General features: G+C 50.0%; 1 protein-coding gene and 1 long non-coding RNA gene across 3 annotated transcripts; one reads left to right on the forward strand and one right to left on the reverse strand.

Moving 5' to 3' along the window:
• Nucleotides 1–3,216: 3,216 nt before the first annotated feature.
• CCDC92B (coiled-coil domain containing 92B) lies at nucleotides 3,217–24,741 on the reverse strand. The gene is made up of 4 exons (XM_025476099.3): nucleotides 24,477–24,741; nucleotides 13,848–14,000; nucleotides 9,933–9,980; nucleotides 3,217–7,175 (listed from the first exon to the last, which is right to left on the reverse strand). The coding sequence occupies exons 2-4, from the start codon at nucleotides 13,975–13,977 to the stop codon at nucleotides 6,589–6,591; spliced, it is 765 nt and encodes a 254-aa protein (XP_025331884.1). The 5' UTR covers nucleotides 13,978–14,000; nucleotides 24,477–24,741; the 3' UTR covers nucleotides 3,217–6,588.
• LOC125755764 (uncharacterized) lies at nucleotides 18,870–24,636 on the forward strand. Of its 2 annotated transcripts, none has more exons than XR_007413059.1 (3): nucleotides 18,870–18,923; nucleotides 20,442–20,552; nucleotides 24,011–24,636. It is a non-coding gene; the product is annotated as an uncharacterized LOC125755764 (long non-coding RNA). The 2 variants fall into 2 exon arrangements; XR_007413058.1 differs by lacking the exon at nucleotides 18,870–18,923 and adding an exon at nucleotides 18,961–19,130.
• Nucleotides 24,742–24,762: the final 21 nt, after the last annotated feature.

Below are 24,762 nucleotides of genomic sequence, written 5' to 3' on the forward strand. Positions count from 1 at the left end.
GCTGAGACCTAGCCTACATAATTAGCTGCTTAAAGCCTCCCACCTCCCTAATTAGTGTTATGATGAATACACCCACTCAGCTGGACATTCATATTCCCCCCTCCTTTTCAGAGTTCCCAAGGGGTTGGAGGGGTGAGCAGGAACCCAGACTCCTAGATTGCAGGAGGGAGTCCCCTACCTCACTGGCTTGACTCCAGGGACCCATAAAAGAGGGGCTGCTCTATCTCCTTCAACCCCAAACCTATGTGAGCAGAACTATCAGGAGGGAAGAGCTGACAGTCACAGAGATGCCCCAGGCTTCGGTCTCCCCATCTGTAAGCTGAGGGGGTTGCATACGTGATCTCAGAGTTATCTGGTGCTGATGTTGCACACCTCCACCTATACTATCTCTGGGCTGGGTTTAGCCAAGCACCCTAGAGGTTTGTGAGGGATCCTAAGCCAATTCCTCCTCTCTCCTCCCCTTTTCTCTTTCTTTCTTTCTTTCTTTCTTTCTTTCTTTCTTTCTTTCTTTCTTTCTTTCTTTCTTTCTTTCTTTCTTTCTTTCTTTCTTTCTTCTTTCTTTCTTTCTTTCCTTCTTTCTTTTTTTTTAAGATTTTATTTACTTATTCATGAGAGACAGAGAGAGAGGCAGAGACATAGGCAGAGGGAGAAGCAGGCTCCTCATCAGGAGCCCAATGAGGGACTCTATCCCAGACCCAGGGATCACGCCCTGAGCCAAAGGCAGACGCTCAACGGTTGAGCCACCCAGGCATCCCTCTTGTTTCTTGAATTGAACACAGGACTCCAGAGTCCTGAGCAGATGTTTATCTAGAGCTGGGCCTTCCCTCTCCCTGCTGACCCAGGAGATAAAAGGTGATGGGCAAACAGAAGCCTGGGCCATACTTCTTAGAATGGGAATTGCTACCAGTTTGGTCCTAGCCCATCCTGGGCTCAAATCTGATCCTCAGAGGCTGGAGCAAGGAGCTGGATGGGGCAGCTCAGGCCTGCCTGCCTGTTTTACCTGGAGTCAATACATGTGACTTCAACTCCAGCTCCATCCATCCCTGACTCCTTCACTACAACTTCCTTACTTACCTCAAGTTAAGTCACTTATCTTTTCTTGATGCCGACTTCCCTGGGAGGAGTGTCACAGGCCAGGTGTGGAAGCCATCCCAGGTCTACGGTCAAGCTCAGATATCACTGTTTTGTTAAACTCCTTTTTAGTCTTGACTGGAAGGGGTTATCCCCTCCCTAAAGATCTGCAAATACTTTATTCAATGCAATTTATTGTTTGGGGTCCGCTTGTTTTCCCCCCACTGATTGATTGTTCTTGGACATCATTATGACTCTTGGGATTAGCAAGCCAGGAAAATTCAACTCAAAATGGCTTTAAAAAGTATGTCACAGACTGAGGAGACTAAGGAAAGATAACTAAATGCAATGGGATCCTGGTTAGAACACCTGGAACAGAAACAGGGCATGAGTGGAAACACTGATAATTCAAATAAGGTCTATGGCTTGGTGAATAGTCATCCACGAAGGTCAATTTCTTGGTTTTAATTGTACTATGATAAAGTAAGATGTTTATATTAGGGGAAGCTGGGTAAAGGATATACAGGGACTCTCTATTACTTTTGCAACTTTTCTCTAAGTCTAAAATTTGTTCAAAAAAATAAAGTTAAAAAATGCACAAATTGGGGCACCTGGGGGGCTCAAGTTGAGCGTCTGCCTTTGGCTCAGTTCCTGATCCTGGGGTCCTGGGATGGCTCTCTGCAGGGAGCCTGCTTCTCCCTTTGACTATGTCTCTGCCTCTCTGTGTATGTCTCTCATGAATATATAAATAAATAAAATCGTTTTTTAATGCACAAATTAATGCAGACCACTTAAAAACAAAAAATGTAAAAAACAAAACAAAACAAACAAACAAAAAAACAAAAAATGTAGACCACTTAAAAGAGGGTGGTGTATTAGTCCACATACCTGAAAGGGGCAGGGGTATATGTGATGCAGGATAGCTGGATCCAGCAGCTTAATTACCAGGAATTGTCTCCATCTCCTCTGCTTTTGCTTCTGGTGTGATAGCTTCATATTCAGTATCTCTTGTGGTGGCAAACAGCCTGCCAGACCTCCAGACTGACATTCTGCTATTTTAGCCACCCGAGAGTTTGTATTTCTCAATAGTTGTTTTATTCACCGTTGTATCCCTGGCATCTAACTTGGTATGTTCAATGAATGGCTCCAGCAAAAGTCCTGAGACTGACTCTCATTGGCTCAGACTGAATCATGTGCCTACTTCCAGCCCAATCAGGGTGACTTACTTTACCTGGGTCACATGAGTAGAGGCAGCACCCCCACCCCTCAACTGAAATAGAAGGGCAGTTCCCAGGACCCCTGGGTGGCTCAGTGGTTTAGTGCCACCTTCAGCCCAGGCGTGATCCTGGAGTCCTGGGATCGAGTCCCGCATCAGGTTCCCTGCATGGAGCCTGCTTCTCCCTCTGCCTGTGTCTCTGCTTCTCTCTCCTTTCTATATCTCTCTTGAATAAATACATACAATCTTAAAAAAAAAAAAAAAGGGCAGTTCCCCAAAAGGAAACAATGGATCCTGTATCAGAAGGGTTTCAGGCAAACCATTATGTCCCCCAAATCCTTAGAAGACAGGGCTGCTGCTTTTTTTTTCCAGAGTGGTCCACAACATAGACCTACACTGAAAATGTACAGGTTTAAATTCTTGTGGGTGCTGGGTGTGCCAAGCACCTTAATTGCAGTCTCAGGGTAACCCTCATTAATGGAATGTAAGAATAGGGCTCATTTCTGGGAGGCTGGGCTTCTTGTAGCTGGATCAGATGGGCTTGGATGTCAAGGAAGGGGAACCAGCATGGCCAAAGATGCCAGAACCCCAGGATTCCTTTCCAGCCTGAACTGTGGGCAATTCCAGGCCTGGAGACCTCCCAGTCTATCTCTCCTAGCTGTAGCCAGGAGCCTCAGAGCTAAGGTCTCATTTGTTCATTTGGATTGGGGTGGTACAGGGAAAGAGTCAGGGCCAGCCTGAGCATTGGGACACCTCAGATGTGCCTTGTGAGGAATATCCAGAGAAGCCTCCAGAGTCTCAGCTCCCAGTCTCAACAATCCACCAGCTGACTCCCAAACTACTCTCCATGTCCTCCATCCGCATTCTTTCCCACACCTGCAAGAACAAAGGTGGAGTAGGGCAGAGTGCCCACAGAGAAGAGGTCTGGCTTATGTTTTTAAGATATTTTATTAAGAATAAGGCATATGACAGTCATCCCTAAAGCATAGGGCTCTATTTCTGTGGGTGAGTGTATACACTCTGAAAAGCATTGGATTAAAAAGCGCAGCCAACAGAGAATTTGGAGCAGGATCCCTCTGCCCCACCCATGGGGCTCCTGCCAGGTGGTTTGGAAGCCCTGTATGTCCCCCGTTCAAGGCTGGCACCTCAAGGAGAGGGTGCTTAGGGGCCCCCAGCTCCCTGCACTAAAGAGATGCTGTTCCATACCTTCCTGGTCTCCTTCCTCCCCATTAGGAGACCTCTATTCTACTGCTGGTTTGGGGAAGAGCTACCCCATTTCAGCCCTGGAGTGCTCCCTCAAACTGCAGGCCACTGTGGGTGGGATTTGGGGGGCAGGGGCACAGTCTCATGCTGCATTGCCCACTGGTCCCTGGCTGACTTCCAGAACAGTCCCCACGTGTAGCTCTCCTTCCTGGATCTATCCACACTTGGGGTGTGGCTGGAGCCCTACCAAAGGCAGAGTGTTCTTGTCAACATGCCCCTCCTCCAATGGGGATTTGTGCTGCAGAGAAGAGTGGAGGAGAGGGGAAGAGACACAATCTTTTCTCTTCTAGTCACCCAGACATTCCAGGGGCTTATGGGAGTGGTTCTTTCCTTTGGCAGGGTGGGTCCTCCAGGCTCCAAGAGAGCTGGAGGCTGAGGAATTTGGGACTCCTGAGGCCAAGGGCAGGCTGCTGACTCCCAATCTCATTCTACTGCACTGAGGGTTTTGTTCCAAACCCCCCGGGGCAGATGGATAGAGGGAAGTCTTCAGTCCATTATTTCCAGGAAAAGAACAGGGAAGAAGAATTTGTTAAAATTGGAAAACCTCCATCTGCTTCAGCCCCTCCTCCAGCTTGTTGAATGGAGGAGGAAGGTTGGCTTATTTCCTTTCCCAGACCCTCAACACCTCAGGTGAGAGTCGGCAAGTCAGCCACCCCAGCACTCTCAGAACCTTTCATCTGGGGGATCTCCAAGCACCCTACAAATAATTAAGGGTCATTATATCTGGTCACTTAGAAGAGAGATAGGAGTTCAGCCGTGCTGATGGGGTCACTTAGGGAGAGGCCGGCAGGCCCCTGGAGGCTCCCTGGGGTGGGGTGTGGTAGAGGGCCCCAGCTAGACACTCTGGGTCCCCAAGAAGGAAGGGGGAGTAAGGGCTATTGCTATAGAGCTGGGAGGAGGCCAGGCGGGCATAGCTATGGCTTTTAGTAGGTGGGTGGGTGGATAAAGTATTTTACCATCTTTGTACAAGAATCAACAAAACAAAGTCACCCTGTATGCCCCAAAAGTGTGGTTGTGGAAGCTCAGGGTCCGGGTGGGCTGCTCCAGAAAGACACCCTTTCCCTCCTTCCCACAGTCCTTTGGGCCCCTTCGAGAGAGTGCAGTCAAGAGAGGAGAAGGGCATCCTCATATAGACACCTCTGAAAGGGAGGCAACAGGACGGGGGGACAGTGAGTCACACACCCTTGAGGGGAGACACGGAGGGCAGAGGCACAAAAATGGGGCAAGGAGAGGAGGGTAAGAGGCCAGGGCAGGCAGAGCAATGACCCCAGGCCACCACTGTGGCCCAACTCTGAGAGGGAGAGAGCATGGTCTGTGCCAAGGGTATCCACACCTTGGGCTCTGGCATCCCAGTGGTTGGACACCCGGATGAGGCCTGCTTATTGCTCAGTGGTCTCAGCAGTCCTGGGTGCAGTCAGCTGGGGGAGGACAGCATATTTGCGGGAGCTGGGAGTGTGCTCACTGGTTTTGCCTCTGGTTGATCCCACTCTCTCTAACACATAGAGTGAAAGAGAACATGGTTGCGGGTTCCTCCTGTTCATTACAGGGAGCATGATGGGAGAAGCGTTCACCATCCCTAGAGATTGACTCTGCTCACCTCCCAGACCCTGGGTGACACACGGAATGCTTGGCCTCAGCCAAGGGCAGGACCTGCCATGATGCGTTATTTGTGAGTGAGGTAAAGGCCTCTCCCTGCCCCCCACACTCCCTCAGCAGCCCCTTTAAGACCTCACAGGCACTTAGGACTCAATGCAGGACCAACAGAGGAGCCATGGCATGGGGGACGGGCTCTAGGGCTTGCTTTCTTGGGGCTGGGCTGGGTCTAGGGCCTGGGGGGCTGTGTGCTGGACTAGAACTGCACTTCCTGCTTTTGGTCAGGAGGGGGGAGCTGGGGAGAAGGTAGTTAGGAGGTGGGGTATCCCACTTTCCATTTTACCACACTCCATCCTCAACAGGAGGGTTGAGGACCTGGAGCACCAGCCACTGTCAGTTCTGGTAGGATTGGGGGCACCCCTGGAGGGACCAGCCGGGAAACTAACTTGTGCCCTACCCTTGCCCCCTGCACACACACACCCCCACACACACCCCTGCCGGCCCCCAGCAAACTCGAACCTGGACCAACCACTGCCACTTCCAGGAACCTGGCCCTTCTTCCCACCTCTGGATGCAGCTGGGCGAAATTAGCACCATTAAACAGGACTAGGAAAGCTCCCAAGGCAGCCTTCAGGTTCCCAGCTACCTCCAGGAGAGGTAGGCAGGTTCTGCCCTTCCACCAGCCTGACAGAGTGGCTGATTCCAGGGTGCCCCCTTGCTTCCCTAGCACAGCTCTCACTCAGTCTGAATACTTGGGTGGGCATCCTGGGGAAGAACTAAACTGGAGACAGCTTTAGAGCAGGTTCTGCCAGAAAACCCATTCTGTCCTCCTCTGCAAGGGTCCGTGGGTGCTACCTTCCAGAAGTTCAAGCTTCATACTTTCCCTACCAGGGGCTCTGGCAGGAAATGCCTTTAAAGTGTTGGGTGCTCACCGGTAAGGACCTATCAGCTGGGTAGGGGTCGGAGAAGCGGCTTCAGAAGAAAAGGGGTCCAGCCGCTAGCCGCTAGCCCCCCAGCCCGAGCCTCTCCTTACAGGAAGGCTCGGCAGGAAGGGCGGCCGTGCGGGGCGGGGCGGGGCGGGAGGGGAGCTGGAAGGCCCAGGGGTGCTGAGTGCCGCTGCGTTCCTCTCGTAGGCCCGCCCAGCCTTCCCCCTCGCGTCCCACGATTGTCAGCTTTCCCGGGACAGGGCGCGACCCTGCAGCGGGGCGGGGACGAGAGGAGCGTCGGTACCGCGCGAGTCCTCCTCTCCTCTCCTCTCCTCCGTACCGCGCTCTCTCCGGGCCCCGCGGCAGAGCTCCCTCGGGGGAGGCGACGCGGCCCGGCTGGGGCGCGCGGGAGGGCTGGGGGGGCTGCGGCCGCCTCCGCTCGGGCCCCCCAGCAGCGCTCCTGGCGGGACGCCGGGCCGGCCTTCGCGCCCCCCCCCCCCCCCCCCCGCGGCCGCGCGCCTACTCCGGCTCCCCGGGAGCGCTGGGCGGGCTGGGCGGGCCGGCCTGGTCGGGGGGCTCCCGGGGCGGTGGCTGGCGCGGGCTGCGGCCGCTGGGCCGCGGGGGCCTCCGGGCGTGGAGGAAGAGCGCGGGGTCGGGCATGGGATCGGCGTCGTCCAGGGCGCGGGCCGCGCGGTCCCAGGCGGCCCAGTCCCGGCCCGGGCCCTTGGCGGCGGCCTCGGCGGCGGGCGGGCGGCGGGCCCGCTGTGCGCGGCGGCGGGGCCGGGGCTCGGGGGCCGCGGCGGCGGCGGCGGGGCCCGGGCGCGGCGCCTGCAGTCTCTGGCGCGCCGCGTGCAGCTGGCAGGAGAGGTAGGCGGCCGCCTCGGTGTGCTTCTGCAGCTCGGTGCCCAGCACGGTGGCGCGGTGGCTGCGGCGCCGCAGCTCCTCCAGGAAGCGGCGCTCCTCCGCGCGCAGGCTGCAGCGAAGCGCCGACACCAGCGCCTCGCGCTGCGCCACCTCCCGCCGCAGCTCGGCGTTGGCGGCCGTCCGCGCGGCCAGCTGCGACTCGAGCGCGCGGCACTTGCTCTCTAGCTCCCGGTTCGCCGCCTCTGGAGAGGGGAGGAGAGAAGACAGGTGACGGCCCCCGCCTGGCCGACGCCGCACCGCTCGCCGGTCCACGTTACCGAGCCCCGCAGCCCCCTGGTTATCCGTTCTCCCTCGCTCTCCCTCGCTCCCGACCCGTCGGCTACGCCGCCCTTCCTCTCTCGTCCGCGGGGCCCCTGCGCCGATCTGGCCTCTCTAATTCTTCAGGTTTCAGCCTGAACGTAAAAACCCTCCCTGCCCGTTCATCCCACCCACAATTGTTTGTGGGACCCTTACTGTATGCACTGTGTTAGGCATTGGGGGACGTCGTGGATAACGAAACATTCCTCGTGAAGCTTACAGCAAGCGTAAGCGGGAGAGGTAGCGTCCGGAATCACAAATGCATGTGAGGTTGCATCTGTGACATGTGCCAACGCCATGACTAATGACTAACAGGATACTGTGACCTAATCAGTCTTCTCGGCAGAGGAGCCACTTAGGCTAGCAGCAGTTGGAAGAATGAGTTGGAGTTAAGCAGTGAAGAGGGAGGCAAGGGTGCTTTGCACAGAGGAACAGTTTGTGCAAAAGCCTGTGGGTAGGAGAGACATGCAAGAGGGCGGGGCTGGCAGACCTACCACTAGGGAAGGTGGGCAGGAAAGGGGAATCAAGTAGGTCAGCACCTTGCAGTTTCTTTCCTAGAGCAGTTGTTACCTCTCGTAATTTATGTATGTTATTTATTGTTTGCCTTTGCCTGCTGCGTTGAGTTTCAACACTGGGTACATACTGACCACCCAGAGAGCTTTAGAATATAGTTTCCTGCGCCCTAACAAAGACCAGATGAATCAGGATCTCTGGGATTGGACCTGGGAACTGGCGCTTCTTCAAAGTTCCCAGATGATTCTAATGTACCTACAGTGTTGAGGATCCCTGCCTCTTGGATCATGAGCTCCATTTCAGCAGGGAACAAATCCTGGGATTCACATAAGTAAGTGACTGTAGAGACAGATAGCTGAAAGGTGACAAAAGGTAGGCAAAAGGTGACTTAGGCAAGGACATGGAAATCAGTGTCAGGGGGACAAAGAAATGGAGCTCTCAAACCCACTGAGAAGATAAAAACCAGGACGTTGGGCTATATCTTTTTTTTTTTTTTTTAAGATTTTACTTATTTATTCATGAGAGACAGAGAGAGAGAGAGAGAGAGTCAGAGACACAGGCAGAGGGAGAAGCAGGCTCCATGCAGGGAGCCGGATGTGGGACTCGATCCTGGAACTCCAGGATCATGCCCTGGGCCGAAGGCAGGAGCTAAACTGCTGAGCCACCCAGGGATCCCCCATTGGGCTATACCTTAATGTCAGATGACCCCAGAAACTCTTTCAAAGGAAGGATAGTAGGTGGGTTGAAGGTTGCTCTTGTTACAGATCTGGTATTTGGGATGTAACCCCCCTTCCTCCCAGCACTGAGGCATAAAGAGGTTGCCCACTTTAGGCAGTGGGCAGAATTCATTCAAATCTATAAATGCTTTGATCTTTACACACGAATATGCAAATATTCAAAGCAATCTCAACATTTTACCTTAAACTCCCAGCTTTGTCCATGCCTAAGTTTTGATCATGTATGTAGCTCTTGATCTACAAGCAGCACGTCAATATGGCAGGGAGTCCACTCTCTGCTAAATCCCTCCTGGCTAAGGAAGACTACATGGTGATTCATTTGAAATTAAGCATTTTACTGAGTCCTTTTCCATGTCTTGCACCTTGAGACAATGGATAACACCCAGTCCCAGTTCTCAAAGATCACCTAATTTTGGTGATTAAGATCTTAACAATGGAACCCCTCCTTTAAAAAAATTGTTTAATTGTACCAAAAAACAAATAACAAAGTTTACCATCTTAAGTGTTTTCAAGTGTACAGTTTAGTAGTTCTAAGTAAAGTCACATTGTTGTGTAACAGGTCTTTAGAACTTTTCTGTTTTGCAAAACTGAAACTCTATGCCCACTGAACAACCATCTCCCCCTCTCCATGTTATGGGTGAAGTAATAATCAGTAAATAAATATTTTAGTGGAATTGCTACAATGGCAAGAAGTTATGCTTTTGTCAGATGAAGGATTTGCTGATGTGCATGTGTTTCTTTTTTCTCCTCACCTAGATAAGTTTCCTTGAAGTCATGCACTCCATATTGCCATGGTGTTGATCTCAACATTCGGCATCTTGGAAGGTGTGGACTGATCATGGAAATCAGTTGCGCAAGGATGGGAAAGATTAGGGAGAGGGACACCCGCATGGCTCTGTGGTTGAGCTTGAGCATCTGCATTTGGCTCAGGGTGTGATCCCGGAGTTGTGGGATCTGAGTTCCACATCTGGCTTCCTGCAGGGAGCCTGCTTCTCCCTCTGCCTATGTCTCTGCTTCTCTCTCTGTGTCCCTCATGAATAAATAAATAAATAAATAAATAAATAATTTTTTTTTTAAAGGAAAGATTTGGGAGATGAGTCATAGACCAGGTGGACTTCCTGTATACCAAATCCTCCAGCTTTCATTTTCCTACTTGGACAGAGACATGGATACAGGGTATGGTGGTGCCAGTGCCGGTTGTTCATTACATAAAGCCACCCAGATGAATAGGCAAATGGAGCTGACATCCTTCACTCTGCTCAAAAAGCTGAGGAGTGGCTGTCCCCCAAGTCTGGCCTGGGGGCAGAGAAGGCTTGGGTCCTACTAAGTGGTGGGAAAAAGGTGACCTGTTGGGCCCCTATGGCATCTCCCCACCAGTCATCCTTCTCTTACCTTGCTGATGAGACTGGGCCTCTCTCATCTCCAGGTCACGAGTCAGTTCTAGAGGGAGAAAATAAAAGGCAGTTGTATGTGTGTGTGTGTGTGTGAGAGAGAAACAAAGAGACAGAGAGAGAGAAAGAGAGGGAGGGAGATCATGGAATCACGGAACAAGTGGCAATAATAGCATCCTTAGAAACCATCTAAACCACCTTCCATACCTATTTTACTGCAGTCCAGTGAGGGGAAGAGATGAAGAGAGGTGCAAGGCACCGCCTAAGCCTGACTGGCCTGATTGTAAGCCCAGAGATTTTTCCAGTGCAAGCACCATGCGTTCATGTGGAAGTTAGTTCAACCCTTGTGGGACTGAGGAGCCCGGCTTGCTTTGGGGGCTCGGGGGGTATTTGCTCCTTCCCCGCGGTGATGTACAAATGTCTAACATGACAACCAGCCAGAGCCATTCTGGAGGGACCCCTGTGGTGTGGGTCCCACAGCCCCTTCAGGGTTTTAGTTGGTGAATGTGAGAAGGCTGCTTGGGGACACTGGAGGGAAGTGGATATTTACCAGTAGGGTACGTGCATTTCACTATTTTCACAGCCAGCGCTGCTGTGCCTGTGTTATTTTCTGAGCATCAGCCCTGCTCCTTTCCAAGCCCTGTTTTCTGCTATATTCCACGAGGCAGGGAGAGGGGCCTCACGGGGGACAACGCCCCCTGGTGGCGGAAGGCCCACAGGATGCTTGGCTGGCGCTGAGGGGCGGGGTCCGCTCGCTGAGGGTGCGGGTGCTAGAGGTTTCCTCCTGGGAGCCGCAGCCCAGCCACCACCCCTGCGCCTGCCTGTCTTCCCAGTACCCATTCCTTACAGCCCAGAATGCCCCATTCCCTCAGCCAGCTGAGTCTAATCATCTTTTCAGCCTCACCCCAGCTCCCCCAACTCCACCACCGCTTGAGAGCTGGGAAAGGACTGGGAGGGAGCCCGGCAGCCGCTGGCAGCAGAGGGCACCTCCTCAGGAGCAAGTGTGTGTACCTGCAGGGATGCAATCTGGTGCCTAAAGGGAGGACATGTGAACCTGGGAGTGGGATAAGGTAGCAAATCTCTGGGATCAATGCCCGACAACACCTACAGAGTCTAGCCTTGCGGCCCCTCTGTCTGCCTCTCCTCGCTGGCTCTTCCCTTGGGAGGCCAACTGTTGTTAGGAGACCAAGAGCCAGGGTACCTGGGCCTTTTGTTGTGACCTGAGTCTGAACCTCCTTCCTGGAGTCCCAGGGAGGACCCTGATGCCTCTACTCTCCAGGGCTACCTGGAGCCAACTTGGCCCCTCCTGCAAGGCCCCGGAGTACCCCAAAGGATTTGGCTCTGCCACTAATTCCCAGTGGGCTGGTTTCACCTTTAACCAGGGAAGTTGGGGGAGGGGAGATAGACTCCTAGTTGAACTCCACTCCCCCATCCATCAAATCTCCCTGCCCATCTTCTGGCAAGAATCCCTACCTTTAGAAGACCATGCAGTGAGGTCAGATACCCTGTGTGACCTTGGGTCAGTAACAATAACTCTCTGAGCCTCAGTATTCTCCTCTGTGAAATGGGAACAAAAATCACACCTGCCTCTTAAGGGGCTGTTGCTAGGATTAAATTAGAGAAAATAAACGGAGGGTCCAAACCAGGACTAAGTCAGTGCTGAATACATGGGCAGTTCTTGTCATCATCCAGGCTGCCCTACCACCCAGAACACTCCCATCTCTTAAACCCCTTGTCTGAGTGGCACCCCTTTTTGGCAGGCTCTTTCTGAAGCCCTGCCCACTTGATTCCTACACTAGTTCATCCTCTCTCCCATCCCCTTCCCAGCTTCTGAGTCCCTGTTTATTTTACACACACACACACACACACACACACATATATATATTTAAATATTTTATTTATTTGAGAGAGGGAGAGAGAGCTCAAGCAGGGAGGAGGGGCCAAGGGAGAGCCCACATGGGGCTCAATCTCAAGACCCGGAGATCATGATCTGAGCCAAAATCAAGAGTTGGATGCTGAGTCGCCGGGGTGGCTCAGTGGTTGAGCATCTGCCTTTGACCCAGGGCGTGATCCTGGGGTCTTGGGATCAAGTCCCACATCAGGTTCCCTGCATGGAGCCTGCTTCTGTGTCTCTGCCTCTCTCTCTATGTTTCTCATGAATAAATAAATAAAATCTTAAAAAAAAAAAGAGAGAGTTGGATGCTCAGCTCAACCAATTGAGCCACCCAGGTACATATATATATATGTATATATATTTAAATATATATTATATATATATTTATTTATTAAAATATTTTATGTATTTGAGAGAGAGTGTGTGAGTGAGTGAGCGAGAGAGACAGAGAGAGAGAGAGCACAAGCCAGGGGAGGGGTGGAGGAAGAGGGAGGAGCAGGGACACTGATGTGAGGCTTGATCCCAGGACCCTGAGATCCCGAGGCAGTCGCTTAACCTACTGAGCCACCCAGGCATCCCTACATTTTTTAAATTTTATTTTACTTTTTAAAGTAGGCTCCATGCCCAACAAGGGGCTGGAACTCATGACCCTGAGATTCAGAGTTCTGTGCTCTATGGCCTGAGTGAAGCAGGCGCCCCTCTGAGTCTGTTTAATCTCCTTGAAAAAAATCTTCTTTGTTCCTTTCCCCTCTTCACTCCTCCATCTCTTGGAATAAGGGCTTTATTCAGTTATTTCAGCCCCAAGAGTGGATGCTCCAGGCCAGCCTAGAGTTATTTTTATCTCCTTAATCAATAACCAAGAGACTGCAGTTCCATACCCAGCTGGGCAAGGTGGTGGGGGCTGTTGCTGCCTATTACACCTTCTTGGGATCCTGACCTATGTCCTGAGTGGAAGGACCCAGGTCTTCAGAATTAGGGCAAAGCAAAAAGAAATTAGGGCAAGAGCTGTAGGGTTTAGGGCACACTCATTCTGATTTTCCTTTAATGTTGTCATTAGAATGAAAAAATGGCATCAGGCAGAGGTGAGTCGGTATGGGCTGTCCCTACCCCCTGGGCTGGCCTCTACTGCCATCTGGGCTTCAGGGAGATGGCAGGGAGCCTGGCCTAGGAATGTAGAAGCTGAATCTATATATGGAGCCAGAGGAGGGTGTGGTGGCTGAGAGTCAGGAGGACCAGCTTCTCATGCCACAGAGTGAGAAGCCAGGCAGGTCACTCAGTTTCCTTCTGAAGAATGGGGAGCCTCCCATGAGCAGAGGCTGGAAGGTAGGTAGAAGTCTGAGCATCTTGGGAGAGAATGTGCAGAAAGCTGCAGAGGCATGCACAGCTGAGAGTCTGGAGCCCTGGGTGCTAATCTTGGCTCTGTCACTAGGGTACTGAGTGGTTCTCTCTCTCTCTCTCTCTCCTCACTCCGGGTCTTAGTTTACCTTGTATAATGAAGACTTTGAGCTCTTCCAACTGACACATTCTATGAGTCATTGAATCTAAAGGCTGCACTTGGAGACTCAGCCTGGGTGAGCACTTGGGCCAGAGCCCAGCCTCTGAGACGGCCAGGCGGCTGAAGCCTGAGGTCCAAGAGCAGAGGTCAGGCCTGGGATTTGGCTTCATTCTTGGTGCCTCTTTCTGTCTTGTTCACAAATCTAATCAGTTGCCAAGTCCTCCCTTTCATCCTGTCTCCCATTGGTCTTCCCCTTTCTACCCCTATCATCTCTCACTGGACCGTTTCATCAGCCCATCACTAGTCTCCTTGCCTCCCTTCCCCTCTAATTCATCTTCCATACAGCTGCCGAGTTTCATAATATAGCATGATGCTATTCAGAAACTTTCAATGGCTCCCCACTACCCGGGAGAGCAGGACAAACTTGTTAGCTGTCTTGATATTTGTGGAGGTCTTCCATGATCTGCCTCCCCCTGCCCACCCCTCCTCCTGTCCCCCTCTCCCACCTCCCATCCTCCAGGCCTCACCTGAACAGCGTTTCTGCAGCCTCAGGATTTCCAGGTGCAGGTCTCGCAGCAGGGCCATCTGCTCCTTTTTCAGGAAGCTGATGTGGCGTTGCACACTCTGGATCTGATGCTCCAGGGACATGGTATCCATGGCAACCGAGGCCTGGGCCTCACCTGGGGGGAAGATGATAAGGTAAATCCACATCTCGTGGGCCCATCTGCCCTCAGAGATCCCCCGCAATCTGGGCTCCTATTCGCACTGCACTCATTTCCCCTTAAGGGTCACGAGTGTGTTGTCAGGGAAGTATAATTATTCCCATTTAACAGATGAAGAACCAGAGGCCTGGAGGGAAATGGTTGTACTCCCTTGCCTGCATATAACTTTAGCCTTTCTGCTTCTCAGAGAGGAACACAAATGGAGCAGCAAAGTCAGTGAAGAAAAATAGAGGCAGGTGGTAGCCTGCTCCTTAACCAGCTTTGGGCCAGCTTTCTCCCTCTCTGGGCTCTTGGTTTCCTCATGGCTAACATGAAGATGTTGTGGAGCATCTTGCCAGCATCCTACCAGCATCCCAGTCCAAGGGTGCCCACCAGCTGATAGATCAGGATGATAGTTAGAGCACACCCTCCCCTAGTTCAACTCTATTTCTCTGACTTAACCTTAACCCAGGACTCTGGGCTCTAGGTCACAGAGGAGGAAGATCTGATGAGTATTTTACCAACACCAACTCTATGGGCTGAAGGCAGGTAGCAGAGTCCCTTTTTAAAAGGGGAGTGTGGGGGGGTGCCTGGGTGGTTCAGTGGCTGAGCATCTGCTTTCCACTCAGGTCGTGATCTCAGAGTCCTAGGACTGAGTCCCGGGATTGAGACCCACATCGGGCTCCCTGCATGGGGCCTGCTTCTCTCTCTGCTTGTGTGTCTGCCTCTCTCTCTCTCTCTCTCTTTCTCTCTCTCTCTCTCTCTCTCTGTCTCTCATGAATAAATAAAATCTTTTAAAAAATAAAAATAAAAGGGGAGTGGGGTGGCATGCCTGGCTGGCTCAGCTCATAGAGCATGCAATTCTTGATCTTGGGGTTACGAGTTCAAGCCATGTTGCGTGCGGAGGTTACTTAAAAATAAAATCTTAGGGTAACCCCCGTGGCGCAGTGGTTTAGTGCCGTCTGCAGCCCGGGATGTGATCCTGGAGACCCAGGATCGAGTCCCACATCAGGCTCCCTGCATGGAGCCTGCTTCTCCCTCTGCCTGTGTCTCTGCCTCTCTCTCTCTCTGTGTGTCTCTATGAATAAATAAATAAAATCTTAAAAAAAAAATAAAATAAAATCCTAAAAAAAAAGTTAGAAAAAATAGGAGTGGGAGAGGGTGATAGGGAGACCCATGCAGTGAATCCATGGTGGACACATAAGACACTGTGAAGGGAGGGCAGCTCTGTACCCCTGAGTCTTTTTTTTTTAAATATTTTTACCCATTTATTTGACACACAGAGGGGGAGCACAAGCAGGGGGACGTAGCATGCAGAGGGAGGAGAGGGAGAGAGAGAGGGAGAGGCAGACTCTCTGCTGAGCAGGGAGCCCGATGTGATGCAGGGCTCCATTCCAGGACTCTGGGATCATGACCTGAGCTGAAGGCATACACTTAACCAACTGAACCACCCAGGTGCCTCTGTACCCCTGAATGGCTTTGCAGTCCCCCCCCCCACCTCACCCCCCCGCCCCTTGATCCGATCCCTTTCCCAGGAAGTCCCTACTGTGATGATCACTGTCCTGGAGAAGCATAAGCAGAGGGCAGAAATAGGAGGTAGAGTTCATGCCTTTTTTGCCATGGACTCCCTGAGGTTTTTTTGTTTTTATTTTAAAAAAAATTAAAAAAAAATTTTTTTTAAATTTATTTGAGAAAGAGTGCATGCTCATGCACACACATAAGCGGGGGCAGAGCAGGGAGAGAGAAAATCTTCAAGCCAACTCCCCGCTGAGTACAAGCCCAACATAGGGCTTGAATCCCATGACACTGAGACCATGACCTGAGCCGAAACCAAGAGTCTGACGCCAACTGATTGAGCCACCCAGGCACCTCTCTCCCTAAGCTTTTGAAGGAACTGTTTCTATCTGCCCAAGGAATTCCCTGGGCAGTGGAGAGAGAGGCCAGGTGATGGACAGCTCTTTTTGGCAAATGTTCCCCTCCAGGTTGACTTCGATGTAAATCTCTGCAAATCCAGATTTTTATATGTAGGATCACATCAAGCATGTGCACCTGAAAACCTATATGTAGGATCACATTAAGCATATGCACCTGAGATTCATAGGTTGCCTTCTTGGGGTGCATTTCCTATACTCCCTAACTCAACCAAAGAGGTCTTTCATTTCAGCAGGGGGTGGCCCTTTGGCCTGTGGGAACCGTTGGCTACATTTACTGACCATCTGCTATGTTTAAGAAATTTATACATATTATCTTACTTTTGCTAACTACTTTTCTTTCTTTTTTTTCTAAGATTTTATTTATTTATTCATGAGAGACACACGGAGAGAGAGAGGCAGAGACACAGGCAGAGGGAGAAGCAGGCTCCATGCCGGGAGCCTGATGCGGGACTCGATCCTGGGTCTCCAGGATCACACCCTGGGCTGAAGACGGCGCTAAACCGCTGAGCCACCGGGGCTGCCCACTAACTACTTTTCAGTAGATATTACCACCCTCATTTCTCAAGTAAAGAAACTGAGACTCAGAGCTGAAGTGACTTGTGCCAGGTCATGTGGTCAGTAAGTGGTGGTAGACCCAATTCTCTAGCTGCATCTTCTGAATCCAAAGTAGGTTCCCAATATTCATAGTGAGAACTGGGTTTGAATCCTGAGTCTTTCAGTTACCTGCTGTGTGACTTTGTTTTTTTTTTTTTTTTTTTTTTTTTTTCCTTTTTTTTTTTAATTTTTATTTATTTATGATAGTCACAGAGAGAGAGAGAGGCACAGAGACACAGGCAGAGGGAGAAGCAGGCTCCACGCACCGGGAGCCCGATGTGGGATTCGATCCCGGGTCTCCAGGATCGCGCCCTGGGCCAAAGGCAGGCGCCAAACCGCTGCGCCACCCAGGGATCCCGTGCTGTGTGACTTTGGATAAGGAAGTTGACCTCTCTCAACTTTTTTCCCTTCTCTGTAAAATGGGGCTAATAGTGACAGTCTAAGGATAATTGTGAGAATTAAATGAAATTAAAAAGTGCAGAGCACTTCTTCTCTTGTCTGCCTAGTGTGCAAGTAGGTTAATCCTTAGCTTGATTTGTTCATTTATTCATTCATACATTCAACGATCTATATATTGCCAACTGTGGGGGTGTGGGAGGCACAGTGATGAGCAAAACAAAATTCCTGCTCTTGTGGAGCTTGCAGGATGAAGAGAATCAAACAAATAAATAAATGCATCAAACAAATAATAATACACATAAGTATACAATTATAATCTGTGAAAAGCACGATGAAAGAAACATACAGGGTGATGTGGAAAACTATAATGTGGGACCTGTTTTAGATTTGGGGTCAGAGAAGGTCTCTTGAAGGAAGTGATCTTTTAAAAAAGATTTTATTTATTTATTCATGAGACACAGAGAGAGAGGGGCAGAGACACAGGCAGAGGGAGAAGCAGGCTCCCTGTGGGGAGCCCCATGTGGGACTTGATCCTGAGACTCTGTGATCATGCCCTGAGCCGAAGGTAGATGCTCAACTGCTGAGCCACCCATGTGTCCAAAAGGAGCTGATTTTAAGCCAGAACTCTGTGGCAGGCAGAATTCGAAGATGGCCCCCAAGATTTCTAGCTCCTGGTATAGATACACTCTCTTCTCTTTCTTTCTTTCTTTCTTTCTTTCTTTCTTTCTTTCTTTCTTTCTTTCTTTCTTCTTTCTTTCTTTCTTTCTCTTTCTTTCCTTCCTTCCTTCTTCTTCCTTCCTTCCTTCCTTCCTTCCTTCCTTCCTTCCTTCCTTCCTCTCTTTTCTTTCTCTTTCTTTCTTTCTTTCTTTCTTTCTTTCTTTCTTTCTTTCTTTCTTATTTTATTTATTTATTTATTCATGAGAGACACACAGAGACACAGAGAGAGGAAGAGACACAGGCAGAGGGAGAAGCAGGCTCCATGCAGGGAGCCCAATGTGGGACTCGATCCCAGATTTCTAGGATCAGGCCCTGGGCTGAAGGCGGTGCTAAACCACTGAGCCACCTGGGCTGCCCCACTCTCCCCTTTCTTTGAGTGTGGATGGGACTCTGAATATGATGGATTTCTCTTCCGTGATTAGAACATATGACAAAAGTGAAGGGATTTTGCAACATAATAAAGGTCTCCAGTCAATTGACTCTGAGTTAATCGAAAGGGAGATTATCCTGGGCAGCTGGTTCATAGGGCCCGTACTGAAGGAAAAGATCTGAAGCCTGAGAGAAATGATGCTTCTGGCCTTGAAGGAGTAAACCACCATGCTGTGAGGAGCCCAGGAGAGGCTCATGGGAGGAGGCCATGAGACCTGAGAGAGGCTGCAGGTAGCTAAGGATGGTTCTTGGCAGACAGCTCACAAGCAATGAGGACTGCTGTTTTACAGAAGTCAATTCTATGAACTCTCTAAGGGATCTTGGAAGTGGGTCTTTTCTCTAGTTGACCCTTCAGATGAGAATGCAGCCAGCCTTAATTTCAGCCATTTGAGGGCCTTAGCAGAAGACCTAGCTAGAATGTGGCAGACTCCACATCCTCAGAAACTATGAGATAACAAGTTTATGTTCTTTTAAGCCACTTAGTTTGTGGAAATTTGTTATGCAGCAATAGAAAACTAACACAGACTTGAAGGAGGAGTAGGAATTAGAATAATAAAGGGAAGAGCATGCTAAATAGGGAATAATACTCTGGGGTAGTGTACTAGTACTAGCTTACATTTATTCGGCGCCTACTGTGTGCCAAGCCTTGTGCTAAGTGCTTCACATGGTGTTTTGGGGGAACTGAAACATTGTCACTGCTGGTGAGGATTGAAGTGTCAGTTATTGAGGCGGGGGGAGGGGGGTTGCAGGAAGTGAGGTTAACAAGAGAAGAATTCCATAGAGTCTTGTAAACTATGCTAAGAATTTTGGATTAATACTAAATGAATTGGTAAGTTATTTAAGAATTTTAAGCAGAGGAGGGACAAGATAGGATTTGCATTTCTAAAAGATCACTCTGGCTGGTGTGGTGTGGGGAGGGCAGATTAGAGGGGGCAGAGTGGATGTGGGAGGTGAGCTGGGAGAGTGGAGCAGTGATCTTGGTGCGATGATAGAGGCCTGGATCAATGATGGAGGTGAAGACAGACAGAAATTCCAGGTGTATTTTGGGGTAGAATTGTTAGCATGTGCGAGTGGATTAAGTCATGATGACGGGGAGGGTGAATGTTCAGGATGTCTCCCAGTTTTCCTGTCTGGGCAACTCAAATATGTAGGCACATTTGTTGGCTCTTTCTACATTTCTTCATCTTTCACATTAGACCTCTTTCACAGTGGACCTCTTCTCTAATCTATAATCACTCCCTAAGTGATCTTGTCCAATCCTATGGCTGTAAATACTATTTATATGCTGACTCCTGCATGCTAGACTGACTATGTAACACCTCTGTTTGGATGTCTAATGGGTCTCTCAAATTTACAAGTCCCAATGCTGAGCTCTTGCGATCCATCCTATAAACCTGCTCTTGCCCACTGTTCACCATCTTGATAAGTGGCACCAGTTTTTGCCTATTCACTCAGTTGCTCAGGCCAAGAACTTAAGAGTTATCTTTGATTCCTCTGTTTCTTCATATGCCACAGCCAATCCATCTGCAAATCCAGTTGTCTCTACCTTTGAAAATGTGTATGCTCTATCCAATCAGTTCTCACTATTTCCATTGCTGTCACCCTTGTCCCAGCTACCACCAGCCCTCTGGTATGCCCTGCAGTAACCTGCTCCTTGTCTGCCATACAGCAACTGGGGCTCCTTTAACAAGTCTGATCATGTCTCCCTGCCCCCCACTCAAAACAGCTTCCCATTACACTTAATACTGAATCCAAAATTCTTACCAGACTCTTTAAAATTGCCTCTGGCTCTGTTTGCCCTCATCTACTACTGTTCTCCCACTGCTGACTCCCTCCCAGCCACTCTGGCCTCCTTACTATTTCCTGAATATGCCAAACACATTCTTACCTCAGGGACTTGGTATTTGCCATCCCCTCTTCCAGGAACACCCTTTACCCAGATACCCTCATGGCCCATTCTTCCCCTTCATTCAGGATTCTGTTCAAATGTCACTTCCTCAGGGCCCTTCTCTGATTACCTGATTTAATATAGAACCCTCTCTCATCCTCTATTCCCTTAATCTGCATTGCATGAATATATTATATTTTGCTTCTTGCTTTTTTTAAAATATTTTATTTATTTATTCATGAGAGACACAGAAACACAGGCAGAGGGAGAAGCAGGCTCCACGCAGGGAGCCCAATGTGGGACTCGATCCTGGGATCCCGGGATCACACCCTGAGCCAAAGGCAGATGCTCAACCACTGAGCCACCCAGGCGTCCCTATTTTGCTTCTTGTTTATTTCCTCTGCCAGAGCATGGCAACACAAGATGAAGGACTCTGTTTTGTTTCCTCCCGTTCCCTAGTGCCTAGCACAGCATCTGACAAATAGGATATACTCAGTAACTACTCAGTGGAGTGCACAAGTGAGTTCGTGGAGCTGGGGCAGATGAAGGAGGAGCAGATTTACAGAGAAGGTAAGATCAAGCCTGAGACATGTTAGATTCACCATACTCAAGGAAAACATTTCCATAAACAAGGAAACATGGATCTCAAGTGGGAAGTCAAATATCCTGGTGCATAACTTAGGAGAAATAGATGAGCTATGTCTGTGCTATTGTGTAACTGTATTGGGATGTGTGTGCCTGTGTGTCTGCACATGTACCTGAGACTGTGTGTGTTCTCGAGGAGTGCATCTACGTATACATGCATGTGTGTGTGGGGGGTGTCCTGCTTTGTTTGTGTCTATGTGTCTGTTCTGTGTGCACCTAGAGGGCGAAAGCATGTGGGCCTCTGCTTATGATGAAGAGAGAAAATGTCTGTTCCCAGCCTCTGAAATGCAAGTGTTCTGAAGAGAAAAAGCTCTTTCCACACAGCCCTGGAGACTGGACCTTGGCCACGGTGAGAGGCTGAGCCAACCAGCTGTTTCTGAGCCTTCCCAGAAGGACTTGAGGATTTGCTTCCAACTAGGCAGGCTGCTCTTCTCAGGGCAGAAATTTGGGTCACAAACGGTCCTGGCAGATATTTTTTCTTACACATGATTGTGTTATTTGTTTGGGGGAGGATGGGAGATGGATTGGGACGGGGAACTACAACACAGTGCTCTCACGTGTGGCTGTCACACACACTTCAGAAGGCCCAAGCCAGGAAAATGTCCTAGAAATGCCATAGATGTTCGCATAACAACGCAGTCCTACAACTCTCTGGCTTGAGAAGAAGCTTGTGCCTTCTCACAAGGATTTGGTCCAGATCCGTGGGAGCAGTTGAAAGGTAGGGTTATCACCTTTGTCTTCTGCCCACATCCAGCTCATAGATGCCCAGCTTCACAGGTTACAGTGAGAAGGGTCCGGGCAGTCCAGGTGACTCAGTGGTTTAGCGCCACCTTCGGCCCAGGGTGTGATCCTGGAGACCCCGGAGTCCCACATCAGGCTCCCTGCATGGGGCCTGCTTCTCCCTCTGCCTGTGTCTCTGCCTTCCTGTCTCTCTCTGTGTGTGTTTCTCATGAATGAATAAATACAATCTTAAAAAACAAAACAAAACAAAACCAAAAAAAAAACAGTGAGAAGGGTCCCTTGCCTTTGTGCACTGTCCTGACCACCTCAGAGTTTGTATCATTTCTGCTGCCCATCTTCTCCTGGTGCTCCTAGTTTTACTTTGTTTTAATTTTCTAGTTTGATGAAAAATGCTCATTAAAAAATTGTTTATTTAAAAATAAAAAAAGGAGGGCACCTGGGTGGCTCAGTGGTTGAGTGTCTGCCTTTGGCTCAGGTCATGATCCCCGGGTCCGGGATGGAGTCCCACATCAGGCTCCCTGTGGGGAGCCTGCTTCTCCTTCTGCCTGTGTCTCTGCCTCTGTGTGTGTGTCTCTCATGAATAAATAAATAAAATCTTTAAAAAAATAAAAAAATTTAAAAAGGACCTGTAACACAAGGTTCAAATTTATAGAGTTAATTCCAGTACTTCTGACATACCTCTTATCTGTCTGAAACATAAAATTCTGGCACTCTAAGGCTTGGGCTCCTGGTCTCTGGAAACGGCCTCACCTCTTGCCTATCTTTTTGGAGCGTCTGAGTACCCACTTTTCTTTCCAGCTATCTGATTCCGACAGATATGGCAAATGGGAAGTTGTAGTTCTTTCCCCTTTCCCCTTATTATGGTTCTTTGGGTTGGAAAAACCACAGAAAATGAAGACTCACATAGCACTCAGGCTCAGAGGGGTCTTTGGGATCATCCTAATTAGTGGTTTGCAAATCTTGCTTTATAGAGCCCAAAATTCTGCAGAGGGGTCTCAGAAGTTGCCAAAAATGGTTGGAGGCACAAGACAGGGGCTTTGCTATTTTTACCTCTCTTTATTTTGATGGGCTTGTACATACAAATTCATTGGAGAGAAGGCTTCTGCTAATCAAAAGTCTGAAAACCACTTTTATAGCTCAGTCTTTCCTTGGGTGGCCAACCACTCCCCTTCCCTTACTCTGCCTAGTGTCTCCTGGCCTCTGCTGCCCCATCTCACCCTCAGGCAGACAAAGTGGCTGGGAGAGGAAGCAGAGCTTTCCGCTTGTGTGGAGTTTGCATTTTCCACCACCCCTCACTCCCTGACTGCTTCTCTTGTCCCAGTTTCAATTTCATTCTTAGTGTTTCTTTTCTCTTTGGGACTGGAAGTATTTATTGAGTCAACAAATATCCTTGCACTGTTCTGAACATTCAATATCCACATTTTGTTAAAAAATTTTAAATACGCCTTCTTGTTTCAGGGAGAAGGTTAAACTCATTTTTTATCATTTTTATAGCCAGGGCAGGTATAGATAGGACAGGCAATGGTAATACATGAATAAATGAATTATGTTATGTTACGTTATTTATTTATTTATATTTAGTCATTATTCCTCTTTACTACCTGACTCTAGGCCTGGGGTTAGAGGTAGAACTCAAGATATCTTTCTCAAAACCATCTAAATCTAAAAAAAAAAAAAAAAGATATCTTTCTCAGATATGGAGGCACAGGCAATAATATTTAGGATAATCATCAATGCACAGGTAATACTACTTATATAACAACAATGAATGGCTGGCACTTCTTAGCATTTTATACATATTAACTCATTTATCTTTATAACAACCCTACACTGAAGGTTCTATTAGTATGTCCACTCTGTATATGAGGAAACAGAGGCTCAAACAGGTTAAGTACCTTCCCTAATATCCACAACTATAGTGGCTGGCAACTAAGAGCTCCACACTGGGTGCCCACCTGCATTAAGGCCTTCAAATCTAAGCATGGTCCACATTTGCAGTCTGATGTCCTCCTCTTTGGGATTCTCCTTTACACTGCTCTCACAACAAACTCTCCTCATAAACATGGATGGACATCCCAATACCCTATCTCTGCCTCCTGAAACCTGACCCATCCTTCAAAGCACTTCTGAAAGGCTACCTTTATTACCAAGCTTTCCCTGACCCTCACCAAGTTGGGATGACTTTCTTTCATCTCTGTGTTTCCCAGGTGTCGTTATGCTATGTATCACACTTCAATCTCCCCCAACCTGTGTGTGTGTGTGTGTGTGTGCGTGTGTGTGTTTGTGAGACCTGGCTTCTGCTCTAAGCTCTAAGCTACCTGAGGGGAAGATCTTGTCTTTTTATGGAACAGATGTACAATGAATCTTGGTGAAATTGGGAGAATGAGTTGAGTGTTACTGGGAATCACCAGAGCAAGTAAGTGCATATACTAGAAAGTAATGCCCCTCACCACCACCACCCCCCGCCCCCACACCCAAGTCCTTGGCTCTCCTGGAGACTTGTCTTGGGAACAAGAAGTCAGCTTTTGACAAATGTTCGGGACTCTGCAAGGTGGGCTCACCTGGCCAGTGGTGGAGCCACCTTCTAGAAGGGTCTTGTGATCCTCCCCACTCCATAACCCCTCTCCCCCTGTTACCCCTAGGCTATGGCTTCTCCTCTCCATTGAAGATCTCAGGACAGCCAACCTCAGCAAAGCTGAGGATCCAGAGACACGGGAGTGGGATGTATGAAGAAACTGGAGCACCCATTCCCTTCAGTCTGGTGTACTGCTTGATTATGCCTCCAATATGACTCCCAGAGAAAGCCGATGGGGAGATGGAGACTAAGGACGATGGGGAAGAGGGGTACCAGGGAGGGAGGCCAGGGAAAGAAGGCAGAAAGATGTGTGTGATGGGAGGTGGCCGGAGGTGGCGGTGGCTCGACCTCAGGCCGCTCTGGACTCTTCGCCAGGGCCGGTAAGGATCTAAGTCCGGGCGGCGGAGGACAACTTCTGCCAGCAGCCCGCGGGTCCTGTCCGCCTCCCTCCCCGAGGAGCGGGAGCTCGGGCCTCGCTGCTCCCCGCCCAGGGCCACCCGGCTGCTCACCCCCACGCCCACCGGCCTCCTCACCTTCGGGACCTGAGGGAGCGACGGGCCAGCGGGGCCCTGGGTCCGGGCCAGGCTGGGTGGGGGAAGGCGCTCTTCTTCCCCGCGCTAGCTGCGCCCGGGGTTCCGCAGCACCCGCTCCGGCTGCGGCGCCATCAGCTGCTGCGAGGATGCGGAGCGTCGGGCCGGGGCTCCGGGGGGCTCCGGGGCGCCGAGGGGGGTCCGGGGCGGGCTCCAGGCGTAAACACCCAGCAACGTGACCGGAACTGGCGAACGAGCCGTAGGGGGAGCGGTGGGGGGGGGGGCGGGA

The sequence above is a fragment of the Canis lupus genome, chromosome 9, assembly GCF_003254725.2.
Source record: "Canis lupus dingo isolate Sandy chromosome 9, ASM325472v2, whole genome shotgun sequence".
Lineage (NCBI taxonomy): Eukaryota > Metazoa > Chordata > Mammalia > Carnivora > Canidae > Canis > Canis lupus.

What these genes read in the sequence shown, in the direction of transcription:
- CCDC92B (XM_025476099.3), bottom strand. Translation starts at nt 13,977, where the DNA reads ATGGATACCATGTCCCTGGAGCATCAGATCCAGAGTGTGCAACGCCAC. An exon ending in GCTGCAGAAACGCTGTTCAG is followed by an intron (nt 9,981 to 13,847) that starts GTGAGGCCTGGA and finishes TTCTCCCTCTAG; the next exon opens with AACTGACTCGTGACCTGGAG. An exon ending in GGCCCAGTCTCATCAGCAAG is followed by an intron (nt 7,176 to 9,932) that starts GTAAGAGAAGGA and finishes TCCCCTCTCCAG; the next exon opens with AGGCGGCGAACCGGGAGCTA.